The sequence below is a fragment of the Pteropus medius genome, unplaced genomic scaffold, assembly GCF_902729225.1.
Source record: "Pteropus medius unplaced genomic scaffold, Ma_sr-lr_union100, whole genome shotgun sequence".
Taxonomy (NCBI): Eukaryota; Metazoa; Chordata; class Mammalia; order Chiroptera; family Pteropodidae; genus Pteropus; species Pteropus medius.
Genome location: NW_024352004.1, coordinates 2484780 through 2498857, shown reverse-complemented (window position 1 = coordinate 2498857; position 14078 = coordinate 2484780). Strand labels below are relative to the sequence as shown.

At 32.6% G+C, this 14078-nt stretch overlaps 1 protein-coding gene across 1 annotated transcript in view; it reads right to left on the bottom strand.

Moving 5' to 3' along the window:
* Positions 1-14078, bottom strand: part of EFCAB13 (EF-hand calcium binding domain 13) — a 50048-nt gene that overhangs the window by 22604 nt on the left and 13366 nt on the right. The window contains 2 exon segments of the mRNA XM_039846847.1: positions 3646-3717; positions 8510-8653. Coding sequence (XP_039702781.1) covers positions 3646-3717; positions 8510-8653 — 216 coding nt within the window.

The following is a 14078-nucleotide window of genomic DNA, read 5'->3' as shown; positions in this document are numbered from 1 at the left end:
ATAAATTTTAAACGAATATTTTAAAAAGTTCAAAAAAGGAGGCAAAGAAATGGTTGAAAAACAGAAAATAAAAAAAAATAACATGTATACCTATCTATGAACATATAAGTAATAAAATTAAACATAAATGGTTTAAACACTCCAATTAAAAGACAGGGATTATGAGAAAGAATAAGAAAACATCACACAACTCTATGTGGTTTACAAAATACAGTATACCAAATATGATGACATAGGAAGGTTAAAAGTAAAAGGATGGAAAATATATGCCATATAAATGCTAATCAAAAGAAAATGGAAGTGGTTATATTAATATCAGAAAAAGTAAACTTAAGAAAAAGCAGAGAAAATTACCAGTGATTACATATGCATTACTTAATGATAAAAGTTGATCACCAAGAAGATATAACTATTCTAAAGGTGAATGCAACTAACAGCAGTTTCAAAATGCACAAACAAAAACCTGACAAAACTTAAAGGAGAAAAGTAGACAAATTCACAATTATATTTCGAGACAACATTCCTTTCTCAGTAATAGACCTGGTAGAAAATCAGCAAAGATACAGAAGTAATACATGACATAAATGATTAGAATCATGCATGGAAATGTGTGTATAATCATCAATAACATCCAGGTAGGAAAAGAACAAAACACAAAAAAGCTTCTATACCAGAAATAAAATTAGATTTCAAAATAAACTTTAACACTTTCAGATAATGATGGCAAATTGAACGAACTTCAAAAAATCTATTTAAACTAAAGAATTTTTAAAACATTATATATTAATAATAAAACAAACAGGAAAAGAAACAAGTGCAATAAAATCTGGAAGCTAGAAAGCAAACAAACTTAGTAAATCTGAAAAAGCTAAATGCTAAGCCAGAATAGAAGAAAGCCATGAAGCAACCCAATTTGTAACACAAAGCCTCCAAATGCTCAGAATTTATGGCATTTAGGTACCTCTAAAAGTGAGGGTAAGTGTAAAGCTAAAACTAAAGAGTTGGTTAAAAGTCCATTTAAGTAGTATTAGATATCTAGATTCCCTCCACATAGCCAGATATTGACCTTCTCCCACTGCAGCAGAAGACTAAAAGTTCATCAGAGAGGATTAAGCACAAGGTCTCTGGATTAGGAAATACTAAACACAACAAAGAGTAGGAGTATTATATGGAAAATGAGTAGGGAGGGTTACATGACTATTTACACTGAATAATCGGAACTCCAGTTTTTGGTCTCACTAAACACCTATGGAACTCTGGTAAGCAAGCCTACACCCTCCAAGAAGGATATAGTAGAAGCTTCTTTTTGAACACTCTGACCATCTCAAAAATTTAAAAAAATAAAATAAAATAAAAAAAAAAAACAAAGATAGTAATATCAAGGGTTTTCTAGGCAAACAGCCCAGCCAGGTCACCCTATAGCAGAGTTTCTCAACTTCAGCAGTATTGGTATTTGAGGACAGATAATTCTTTATTGAGGGGGGCTGTCCTGTGCATTATAGAATATTTAGAAGCATCCCTAACCTCTAATTACTTGATGCCAGTAGCACAGGTTATGATGACCAAAAATGTCTCCAGATGTTACCAAATGTTCCCGGGGATGGAAAAAATCCCCAAATCACCTCTTGTTAAGAACCACTCCCCTACAGTGTTCAGCCTATTGTCAACTAGTTCCACCCTTAGTCTCAGAGCTTGCAAATAGCTTTTTAGTTCACTGTTCCTCAACATGAGCAGATAATCAAAGATCTCCAGACTTTTAGGAATGCCTCTGAAACAAAAAGCAAACAACCAGATAAACTATCTTGGAGGAAACAGTAGAAATAAAAAAAAAAAATTTAACCATTATCAATATCCTCAGTGTAAAAGAAAATATTATGTCCATGAAATAACAGGAGTGTCCATGAAACAAGAAGAAGGTATTGTAATAAAATAACATTAGGAGGGGAAAAGAAGTTCTTGGAAATTAAAGAGTACAAATCAAAAATAAAATAGAGAGGTTGAAAGGTAAAGCAAAGAAATCTCCCAGAAAGCAGAACAAAAAGGCAAGAAAAAAAAGGTTTAAAAAAAAGGGAGAATCAGCCCAGAATGTCAATATCCAAATAATAAGAGTTCCAGAGAAAACATAAAAATAAAAGGAAATCATCAACAAAAATGTTTTAATTTCCCAGAATCAAAGGATGTTATATCTGCACAATTGCTGCAAAGAAACCTACTTTAAGGTACATGATCATGAAATTTCACAACATTATATGCAAAGAAAATAGCCTATAAGCCTGTAAAGTCAAAATTCAGTTATATACAAAGGATCATATTCAAAATTCAGTTATATACAAAGAATTTTAAACTTCAACAGCAACACTGAAAAGTAGAAAATCCAAAATTCTGAGGAAAACATATTTCCAATCTAGCATTCTATACCCAAACTATCAATCAAACATGAGGACAGAATCTGATACAGGAGGAGAAAAATGAAAAGCATCCAGGATGTTAATGAGGAGAGATCCCAGGATGACAGCTGCACACAAGATGTAGGGGGCAACAAATCCATATCGAAGAATATCAGAATAATACCATTCTAAGGAAGATTTCTTCAAGAATACAAAACTGATAGACTCTCTGTTACATCAAAACGAAGAGGATATTTAGACAGGTTGCAGTGTTTGGGATTGGATCACTAATAAATTTTTTTTAAAAAACCAAGCAAAAACATAAATAAGACAATTATTAATTTAAAAACAAAAACTTGCACAGAAGAAGAAAGTAAACACAAGATACTATATGGCTCAGTTGTGGATAGTGTTTATATTAACATGTTAATATAAATACTAAATTAAAAATTAATCAAATTACCTCTTAACTATATTGGGAGAATGGATAAGTATGTAAAGAATAAGTGGATGTGGTAGGAACAGGGCAGATAAAACAGAACTAAATCTTTATTTTTTATAGCAGGGAGTTAACTATATCTACCCAAAATTTTAAAAATCAACAAGTAGCAAATACACATGTTGTTTACAGTCATGTGGATAAATACCAAGTAATTAGCTAAAACATTTTAAATATTTGCTTCTGAGAAGCTTGCCTGAAGTATCAGGCAAAAGGTTGCTTTTTTGTGTAGCAAACTTTATATAGAAATATATGCTGTAATTCTTAAAATTATGTACATAGATAATCTTGAACAAATGAATTTGGACAAATGAGAGAAAGATTAAGAAGCAACATGATATGCAATAGGAAGAGATTAAAAAAACAATGTACTTAATGAAGAAAAACTAAATAACGATAGGAAAAAACATACTAAATTTTTTTAAATAGTCAATGTAAGGATGTCAGAGTGACCCACATTGCAAATTAAATATTATCTTTTTAAAATATTACTATTTTGTTTTAAAGTTGACTTTATGTTATTAAGGAAAATATTAAGGGAAAGATGAAAGTAGAAAAATTATGAGATACTGATATTATATAATCAACATTACTTAGGTATATTTAGGGCGTTATATTAAATTTTTATCTCCCTGATTTAAGAATTAGAGCAAAGAGTTCAGAGAAGGCTTTCAAACCCTGTATTATGAACCTCATAAATTAGAATTTAATTTAAAAACTATTTATAGACAAAACTTTCTACAACAAGAATTCACTTACAAACATCTTCATACTGTCGCTGTAGTTCATCCAAAGTAAATATAATATCCCTGATATCCACCTGGTGGTTACCTGTAACAGAAATTTAAACTCTTTTGTTTAAATTCTATTTTGAACACAAGTATAGCTGCCATCCTATTCTAATATGAAAATAACATAGAAATGTGTGGAAGTAGGAATAGAGGGCCAGCTATTATGGATATTTGAATAATATCTGGAATTGTGAATTAATAACTCATTACACACTGAAAAATAAGACTAAAATATCACTTAAAAATTATTTTTGAATGAACAAAATATACTGAAGGCTGTGAAAAATAATGCAGTATCTACATTGTGTACATCAGAAAAACATTTACTTAGCACCTTCTATGTCCCCAGCACTCTCATTATTATAACTTCCTACCATTCCTGCCCCTGCCCCTATTTAAGACCATTTTCCTTCTTGGGCAATGCATGACAGAGGATGGGTTCAGATGCAGTCATCTTGAATAATGTCATTTCAATTGTGCTTGGAGGTAGAAAATTATTTTCCCAATAGTTCTTGCCTTTGAATGCTTGCCATCCAAGGTGAAAAAGACTGGGAGTTGGCTTAGCCATCTATAAAAATATTGAGTTGTTCATCAGTCTATTCACAAGAAATCAACTGTTCAATTATATGTATAAGTGAAGACCCTGAGAAAAAGATGCAAGTTTTTAAAGTGACTTCTGAGTCAAAGAAGAATTATACACAGTATAGTTTTAGTGTTGGGTAAGTTTGATTCACTCTGGTTCTTTGAAAATTGGTAAGCTATATCAGGTTACAGGGCTTTAAATTACAGCAAGTATGTATTCGACCCAATCAAAGAAGTGCTAGACCAAATTGATGCTATTGTCTTCTGATTAGAAACTGATTACTATAGTTTGGTTTCTTATTTCCTTGGTATTCATCCTTATCCTGTTCTAACACCTCAGAGAATCTCCCCAGTGAATTTCTGGCACTTACTATAGATTGATTCTATGTCCCAAGTTCTTAAACCATAGCTTCAGCCCTCAAGCTCTTAAATTTGATCAAGTATTTTGTTGGACCATACATACATTAATCCAGCAGAGAAGGTTATATTGTTTTTATCTGTTCTCCACTTAGAAAACTCCCTACTCTGGACAGAGGTCCAACATCAACCAATGAGAATGCAATAGCCAATCATTTATACAGATTTACTAGCTATTGCTCAAAATTTATTTCTTGCTTCTAACAATAAAAGACACGTATCATGAATCCTCCCAAATAAATGTTACCTATTTAAATAGTCCCTGGTGGCCAGAGAAGCATTCCGGAATCTGAAATTACTATTTTGTCCCCTATCTGGCTTATCAAAACCTTAATGAATGATTCCTGGTTGAAACTGAGACAATCAGTATGGTTATAGATACTGTTTATTTCAAAAGAGAAGTTCAAAACAGCCTCCTGCTATAATATTTGTACTTTTAGAGGAAATTCAACCTGGAAAACACAATTACCTAGTGTGAGGGAAAAAAAAATGATCTTAATCATCGAGGTCACATTCAAGGCAACATTACTTTGAAGGTGTTAAGTAATCATTAACACTACATTTCTGTAATCTTCAGAGTCCCACAGTATCAAAAAACCTCCTCCAACAAAGGTTGTGTTAGTCACTTATTTTTCACCAAGTTCGTCTCCAGATAACTAACCTCTGTGAGAGAAAAAACTACTGCACCAATACCCTATTTCAGAAACCAAAATACCTGACACTCCCAGAACTGCCATCAAGTGATTTTCCATATTCCTCTTGCCATATATGAATAGAGCAAACACTTGCTGGACTTTACTGCAAATTCCAGTGGCATAATTATTTCCTCTTCATTATGACACTCATAAAGACTAACATTTTCTACACCTATCATCCTTACTCCAAAAAAAACAAACCAAATACAAATACAGGATGCTAGAACAGAACCTACAGTGCTATCCCTTATACTAGAGGGAAAGCTGAATTATATTATTCCTTACTTCAAAATTCTGGTGCAGAAAATTCATATGTCTCCTACCTTGGTGACCCAAATATTTTGGCTTTCTGGGTTTGTTTTTCCTTTAATATTTAAGTAAAATAGCTCAAACCCCAGACCATATGTTATATGAACATAAGTTAATAGTTTCTTCAAACTTTGAGGATTCCTGAGTTGTCTGTACTCTTGTGGTTGATTTTTGTTTTGTTTTCTATTCCCATGGACTCTTAATCACACTCATTATCACATTCTACAGTTGCTACCTCCCCTCTCCACCCTAAGCCTAGCTAACATAAAACCTATAGATCTTTATCCTTTAAATCTACCCACCAACAATATTAACACACAGCTATTGTACATAACAAACTTTTACTGATAATTTGCAAAAATTGGAGTTTTTAACAACACATAGTATTGTCTTCAAGTTCTCCTGGCCGCTCCGTAGTGATTGCTATACCCCCATCCACTCTTATGTGTAGATTCCCTCAATCTTCTCCCTCCAACTGCAGATGAGCTACTGTTGTATTCTAAATTCCTGTTGTTTTCTTACATAGAGTGCATTGCCTTACCCTTTGCTCAAACTAGGAGTTTCCCAGGAGGCATTAACTCCCATAATCAAACATATCTATTAAAATGATTTTCCAAGTCAAAAGACAAGGACCTTCCTTAGGAGGAATATTACCTCAAGTTTCAGCCAGCTTATTAATACGACAAAATGAAGAAATCTTGTTTTCCCTGATTGAGAGAGGTGAACTAAACAGTGAGAATGATTAATTCATTCAACATATATTTGTTGAGCAATTAATATGTGCCATAAGCACTGTGCTAGATACTGAGGTAACAACATTGAGCTTAAGTAAACATGATATCTGCTCTCCCGGTGCTTAGTTTTATTTAAGATACATAGATCTTAATCAAACAATTAAAAATACAAATTGCAACTGTGATTAGTGCTGTGAGGGTGGATAATATGAGAATTTTATATAGTCAGAGAGGTCAGAGAAACATCCCTAAAGATTAGAGTTGAGTTTAGATCTAAAGAGTAAGTAGGAATTAACTAGGAGGAGAGGAATGTTCCAGGAAAGGAAAAGAACACGTGTAATGGCTATAACAGGAGGGGGCATAACATATAGTTGAAACCCTAAGAAGGCACAGAGAGCAAGGGAGAATGTGGTCTGAGATAAAGCTGAAGATCTGGGTAAAGTCCAGACACTGCAAGGCCTTGTACACAACACTAAAGGGCTCTTTATCCCAAAAGATATTATTAGATTTTATGCAAGGAGGCTAACATGATCAGATGTGTGTTTTGAAAAGATCATCTGGCTACAATGTAAAGGAGTATAAGATTAGATATGAGTAGGCTTATTAGGATGAGCTGCAATGGTCCTAAGGAAAGATTATGGTAACCTAGACTAAGGTAGTAATTTCGGAAAATAGAGATATTTAAGAGATATCTAAGAGTTTAAAATAAAAAATAAGGGATTGTAAGCTGCCAAGGTCCTTGCAATCTGTGAGGTCAACCAAGGGTTGCCTTGATTTAAAAAAAAAAATTTTTTTTTTAATAATAGTACTTTATAATGATGACATGATGAGAACAAAGAAAACAGAGTTATCAAGGATTATTCTTAGGTTTCTGCTTCATGTTTCTTGAGCCTGTTCTAGATGCCAAACCTGGTGATAAATGTTTATATTTAATTTCTATAACAACCCTATGAAATGAGCATCATTTGTCCAAATTACCTCCCAAATAAAGTAGAAGACCTGGAAGCCCAGACCAGAATTCCATAAGCCAAAAAGCAAATGCCCTAAAGGCTAATAATACGGCTTGAGAGTAGCTTTAAAATCTCTATGTTGTAGTACATTCCTCCACTTATGTCTATCACCTCATAGCCCACAATAAATGACTACTTAGTGGAACTCCACATTTCAGCAACCAAAAGCCTAATACAAAGCTGCCACAAACAAATGACAAAAACCAATGGAAACCGACTGGAAAGGACATATCTATTTTCCTGCCACATTTACACAAATGGTTCCCTCTGTCTAAAATATGTTTCTCCCTCTTCACCACCACCTGTAACTAATTAACCCCTACTAACTAATCCTTTAATTTAGCTCAGACATCTCCTCCTATAATGATCTTTCCCTGGTGCTACCAGTATGAATTAGCAGCCTATACACATTCTATGGTAGTACATGCTACACAACATTATAGTTTTCAGATTACTTGACTCCGGATTAGAATGTGAGTTCCTTCAGGACAAGAAATGTGTTTTATTCATCTGTGTATCATCTAGCATAGTTCCAGATACAGTAGACATTAAATGACTATCAGACTCATTAAATGGATAAATCAATCGATCACTAATCAACCCATTTTTGTAGGACATCCCCTGGTCACATGTAAACACATAATATAAAACATCTGCTAAATATATTTACAATGTTTAAAGAAATCTACATTTTACAGAGAGTAACTGAATAGTATAGGAAGATTTTGTAATCAAAGCTACATAATAAAGTTGAAAATTCAAGAAATTTAGGTCTCCTAACTTGTGGAGTCAATGCTCTTGACACTAGAAATTACCTCTTCACAAAGATAAGAAATCACTATTGGAAAATAGAGATAAGATTGAAAAGAAAAAAAATTCATTTTTATCTTAGACTTTACCAAACATATTAAAATATAACAATTTTAGAAATTTTTCATTTAATTTTTCTAGATTATCTCTTACCGTAGACACCAGAAAGCAATGTTGATGGCAAAAAGCAAGAATCAAGAAGGAAAAGAGGAAGTATGAAGCAGAATACTGATATCCAAGAAATATCTATACACATATCAACTCAAATAACTCACTGTCAATACTAGCATGTTTCATTACTTCCTGAAAAGTTTCAGGGATTACAGGAATATCCATGCTATCCAAAACAGCAGCCACTTCATCAATTGCAACTCGACCACCTTTTATACCACAGAAAATCTTTAAGGCATTCTGGAATGCTGAAAAAAAGTAATAAACAAATAAATTACTGTATCATGAAAATCAAAAGCTTTCTTTGGAGATGCTGATTTTGTATCAATAACCTACTGGGAAAAAATAATTTTACATAGACTTAGGGTTTTTAAAAATTTACCTGCAAGTAGACATTTGCCCAGTTCTGGCCACATTCCTAGTATAAAATGTGATTTTTTGCTATTAGTACTACTAATATACTATAAATAATAGCTGATATTTATTGAACACTGTTTATGTGCCAGGCACTGTGTTAAAAACTATAGGTTATCTCATTCAATTATCACAAGAGGCCTATAAAAGAGAAATTATTATTCTTATCCCTACATTACAGATAAGGAAACTAAGGCTTAAAAAACCCCTTCTGACTACACAGCTGTAAATGGAAAATCCAGAATGCTAATCTAGTAGTATTTCTCCAGAATGCTTGCTTTTAACCATTATACGATACTCATCTCTTAGTTAAACCTTATACGATACTTAGTTAACCATTATACGATACTCATCTCTTAGTTAAACCTTATATGATACTTAGTTAACCATTATACGATACTCATCTCTTAGTTAAAACTTTTAACTAAAACAATTTCTTACCAGTTGTATAATATACAACAGCAAGGCAGCTTAATCCAAAATTTGGGGGAGTTATTAATTATTTAAAAATATAATTAAGAAGATAGTATAGAGAGAAGAATGATATAGTTTCTTTTCAGATTTTTTATCATACTACAGAGTTTGTCAATGGTTTAACCACTATTAAAATTAAGTCACGAATACTAGAGGTTTCAGACTTTCGGAAGCACTATTTCTATCATGAACATGAAGAGTCCTTCCAACGACTTTCTTTACAATTTATATGCAGTGTAAACTCAAAGTTACTAGGAAACCCATTAGAATATGAAATTTTTAAAGAGAAATACATGCAGATTTCATACACAGTGAAGAAAGTACTGTTAATTAAAGAGAGAAATAAACAGATGTAAGACTTCAACAGAGGGGGAAAAAACACATGAACAAAGGCATGGAGGTAAGAATGAAATTGCATATTTGGAGATTTATGATTAGAGCATGGGGTGTTTGCCTGCGAAAGGTTCTATGGAGAAAGGCAGAGCAGCAAGCAAAATTATGAAGAGGTGAGGATGTCAACCATAAAAGTTTGGACTAGATTCATTTGAGAACAGGAATAGCACCTAGATTTTTGAGCAGGAGAATGACATGACAAAAATTGTGTTTTAAGAAAACTAGACAAGCTGTTGTATGCAGGAAAAAGTGGAGACTGGAGATAGAAAATTAAGATGCCATCATAGTGATCCAGATTTTTTAACACTTTTTATGAAATAACTCATGTCTAATTTTACTCAACCTAGACTACTGGGGGAAAAAAGGACTTAAGAGATTCTGAAAAAAAACATAAATTCATATAACCACCCGACCCTAAAATCAGTTACTATCGAAATCATTCTCTTCTATAACTTCGAAGAGTTATCTTTTTACCTGGATCCTGAGAGACCAAAGAACAAGCATCATTCACAGCTTTAAGGAAATCTGAAAAATCCAGCATTCCATTAACTATAAAAATGGTTCAAAAACAGAAGGAAAAAAACTCCATCAGTAAATTTATCAGTGAACTCGCTAAGGACATAAGATAAAAATGTAAACTAAAAATGTGAATAGAATTAACTAGCATTAAAATACCATAGTCTATAAACAAGAGCAGTCAAAATTAACATCAAATATAGAATGTAAAAAGAAAACTTACCAGAAAAATTTTTACATACTATAATTATGTAGTATATTGTGTTGCAGCAATAATAAGGATTATATAGGCTAGAACTGGAGATACAGCAGTACTCTTGACTCAAGGATCTAATTTTTATAATTGTAATTAGGTGCAAAAAATATATGCAATGTGCCAATTTTACATACGTAACAGGATAGGATTGACTTTGTCGTGTTCTAGAAGAGTCCTCTGTACCAGTGGTTTTGAGGGAGATTATGGATCCAGTTGAGAGTATAATTAAAGCTTTGCTTGACACCATTCTACCTCTCTCTCCTCTCCCTCCTCTCTCTATCTGCACTTACATATAAACACACACGATGCATTAAACAAATGCATACAATAGTAAACCAATTCTTCTCACCCAAATCATCTCATTTTTCATACAAAAAGTAATGGCTATTTCTTAAAAGAAAAAAATCTAAATTATACAAATGAAATTTTCAGTAAGACATTTTTGTTTGGCTTGAATGAAAAGTTGAAATTGTGGAGTGGTTTTTTTACATGATGTTGCACAATTCATCTCTGATAGCAACTAGAACTGAAAACCCAGACTTACAAAGTGTGCCAAAGCACAGAATCAGGGTTCTTAAATTTCATGTTCCAGATAAGCATAGATCTGTGTCAAGAAACATCTGAATTTTTCAAGATTCTTCAAGTTAAATAAGTTGAAGAAGTCATTTTCATCTATCATCAAGTAAATGAGGCCAATTTTGAAAGCGTTTTACATCAATGCTATCTACGTCCAGAAGAAAAATCATTAAAAATCCACATTTCAATTTAATGTCACCTGAGCAAAGTAACCTAAAAAAGAACAATTCAGTGCTTCCAGTGGTCTGCAGGCTTCTACCTGCAGAGAAACTGACAAGGCCTAATTGTTCACATTTCCAAATGACAGAAGCTCTTTCTCCGATATTGGCGAGTTTGTCAAGTTGTCTGCCTTAAAACTTCTTTTACAGTGCCAACAACTTAATAAAATGCATAGAAGAAAACATAGGAACTAAACTCAAGAACCTTGGACTTAAAGAGGATTTTATGAATTTGACCTCAAAAACAAATATAAATGAATGGGACTACATCAAACTAAAAAGCTTCTGCTCAGCAAAAGAAACCATCAACAAGGTAAAGACACAACTATCCGAATGGGAAAATATATTTGCGAGCAACACCTCCGATAAGGGCTTAATATCTAAAATATACAAAGAACTCATACAACTCAATAACAACAACAAAAAAAACAAATGATCCGATCAAAAAATGGGCAGAAGACTTGAACAGACACTTCTCCCAGAGGACATACAAATGGCCAACAAATATATGAAAAGATGCTCGACATCGCTAGCTATTAGGGAAATGCAAATCAAAACCACAATGAGATATCATCTCACATCTGTTAAAATAGCTATAATCAATAGGACAAGTAACAACAAATGTTGGAGAGGACGTGGAGAAAAAGGAACCCTCATACACTGCTGGTGGGACTGCAAATTGGTACAGTCACTGTGGAAAACAGTATGGAGATTCCTCAAAAAACTAAGAATCGATCTACCATATGATTCAGCAATCCCAATCCCTCTACTGGATATTTACCCCAAAGACTTGAAAACTCATATCTGAAAAGATATTTGCACACTGATGTTCATAGCAGAATTATTCACAGTGGCCAGGACATGGAAGTAACCGAAGTGTCCTATGATAGATGACTGGATAAAGAAGCTGTGGTACATATGTACAATGGAATATTACTCAGCCATAAGAAGAGAAGAAATACTGCCATTTGCGAAGATATGGATGGACCTCGAGATAATCATGCTAAGCTAAATAAGCCAGACAGAAAAAGTTGAAAATCACATGACGTCACTTATATGTGGGATATAAACCTAAAAACAACAAATGAGCAGGACAAACAAACAGAGACTCATGGACATGTACTATAGACTAGTGGTTCCCAGAGGGACTATAGAGTAGTGATTACTAGTGAGGTGGGGGAGGAGGGGAAAGGTAGACGGGGTAAAGGAGGTCAAATTGAGAGGGATAGGGGGAGGGTGAAGTGGGTAAAGGGGATCAAATATAAAGTAGCTGAAGGAAACTGGACTTTGGGTGGTGAACACACAATAGAATATACAGATATCAAATAATAATGTACACCTGAAAATTACATTATTGTATTAACCGATGTTACCCAAATAAACTTAATTAAAAAAAAAGAAAAAAAAGAATTGCTAGACAAGGATTTTTGTAATAGCAAAAATTTTAGAGGCAACTTTACCATTAATCAATATAAACTCAACTAAAATTTTTATACATATGTATAAAACAAAAGGCTAGGAAGGATATGCAACAAATTATTAATGGTGTTTACCAGCAGAGATTAGAGAGATAAATTGGGATTACGAGATAATTTTCATTTTGTAATTTATAAACTTCTTTAAGATAAAAATACTAATTTAAAACAAAAAAATCTCTATAAAACATGTTTCATGTTCAATTATTGAACTTTTTCTTGTATTTACATTTATTGCCAAGATTTTCAAAATCGGGCTACATTATTTTCGATGTAAAAATTAATGAACAAAAGTTTAACATAAGTCATCTAAAATTGGTTGTATGGGTTTGGAATATACCCTTCTCCTTTTTATCCATTAGTTTCCCCAACAGTAAATCCAAGTGACTGGAAGAGACAAACTCTAAAGTTTTATTGCTTTGAATTTCTAATAACAATATAATTTAAAAGCCTTAAAAGTTCACATTCTTTGACCTAGAAATTTCAGTTTTAGTTATCTATCTTTGTCTGATGAGAGCTAGAAAGAGAGAAAGAGAGCATTGTTTATAACAGCAAAAACATTAGAAGTAACCTACATTTATAGTTATTATTTATACAGTTTACTCTTTAATTTGTTTGTTTTTTAATTTGTCTTTTAATCTGCTCCATAGAACAACTCACAGTCACAAAGGCAGTATGGATCTATATTTACACAGAAGTTGACTATCATCTAATGATAATAGAAAAAGGTAACAATAGTGTATGCATATGAGTTCATGTATGTTTTTAAAATTTATTTGTTCATGCATGTGTATACAACTCAATTATGCACACATACACACCTTTATATGTATATGTTGGGAAAATCTTAGGAAAATAGGTAAAAATATCAAAGTTTGGTAATGGGATTACACATGATTTTGACTTTTTATATTCTTCTGTGCTTTCAGAGAACAAAGTTATTTCCACTTTGGAGAATTGTTTTAATATAAATCTCCAAAAAATAATGTCAAATAATAACACTTAGATAACCAAATATGTCAGAAAAAATAGAATTGTTTCTTAAGCTTTTTAAAAGTTAGGGTTACATTTATTAATTTATTTTTAATACTTCAGAAAGCTGTCACATATAGATGCTCAAAAAGTGTTTGAGCGACTTAGATAGATGGACAGATAGATACATGTACACTATTTCAACTTGTAAGTTATTACTAGATTATTTAGTAACATTCTATTGGTGGTCCATTTTGACTTCTAGAATTTTCTATCTGCAAATTTTTTATAATAAATCCACATCTTATATTTGAGAATCTTGATGCTTTCAACCTTAGAGTACTACTTTGCATTTAGGTGTACTAAATTTATTCTTATA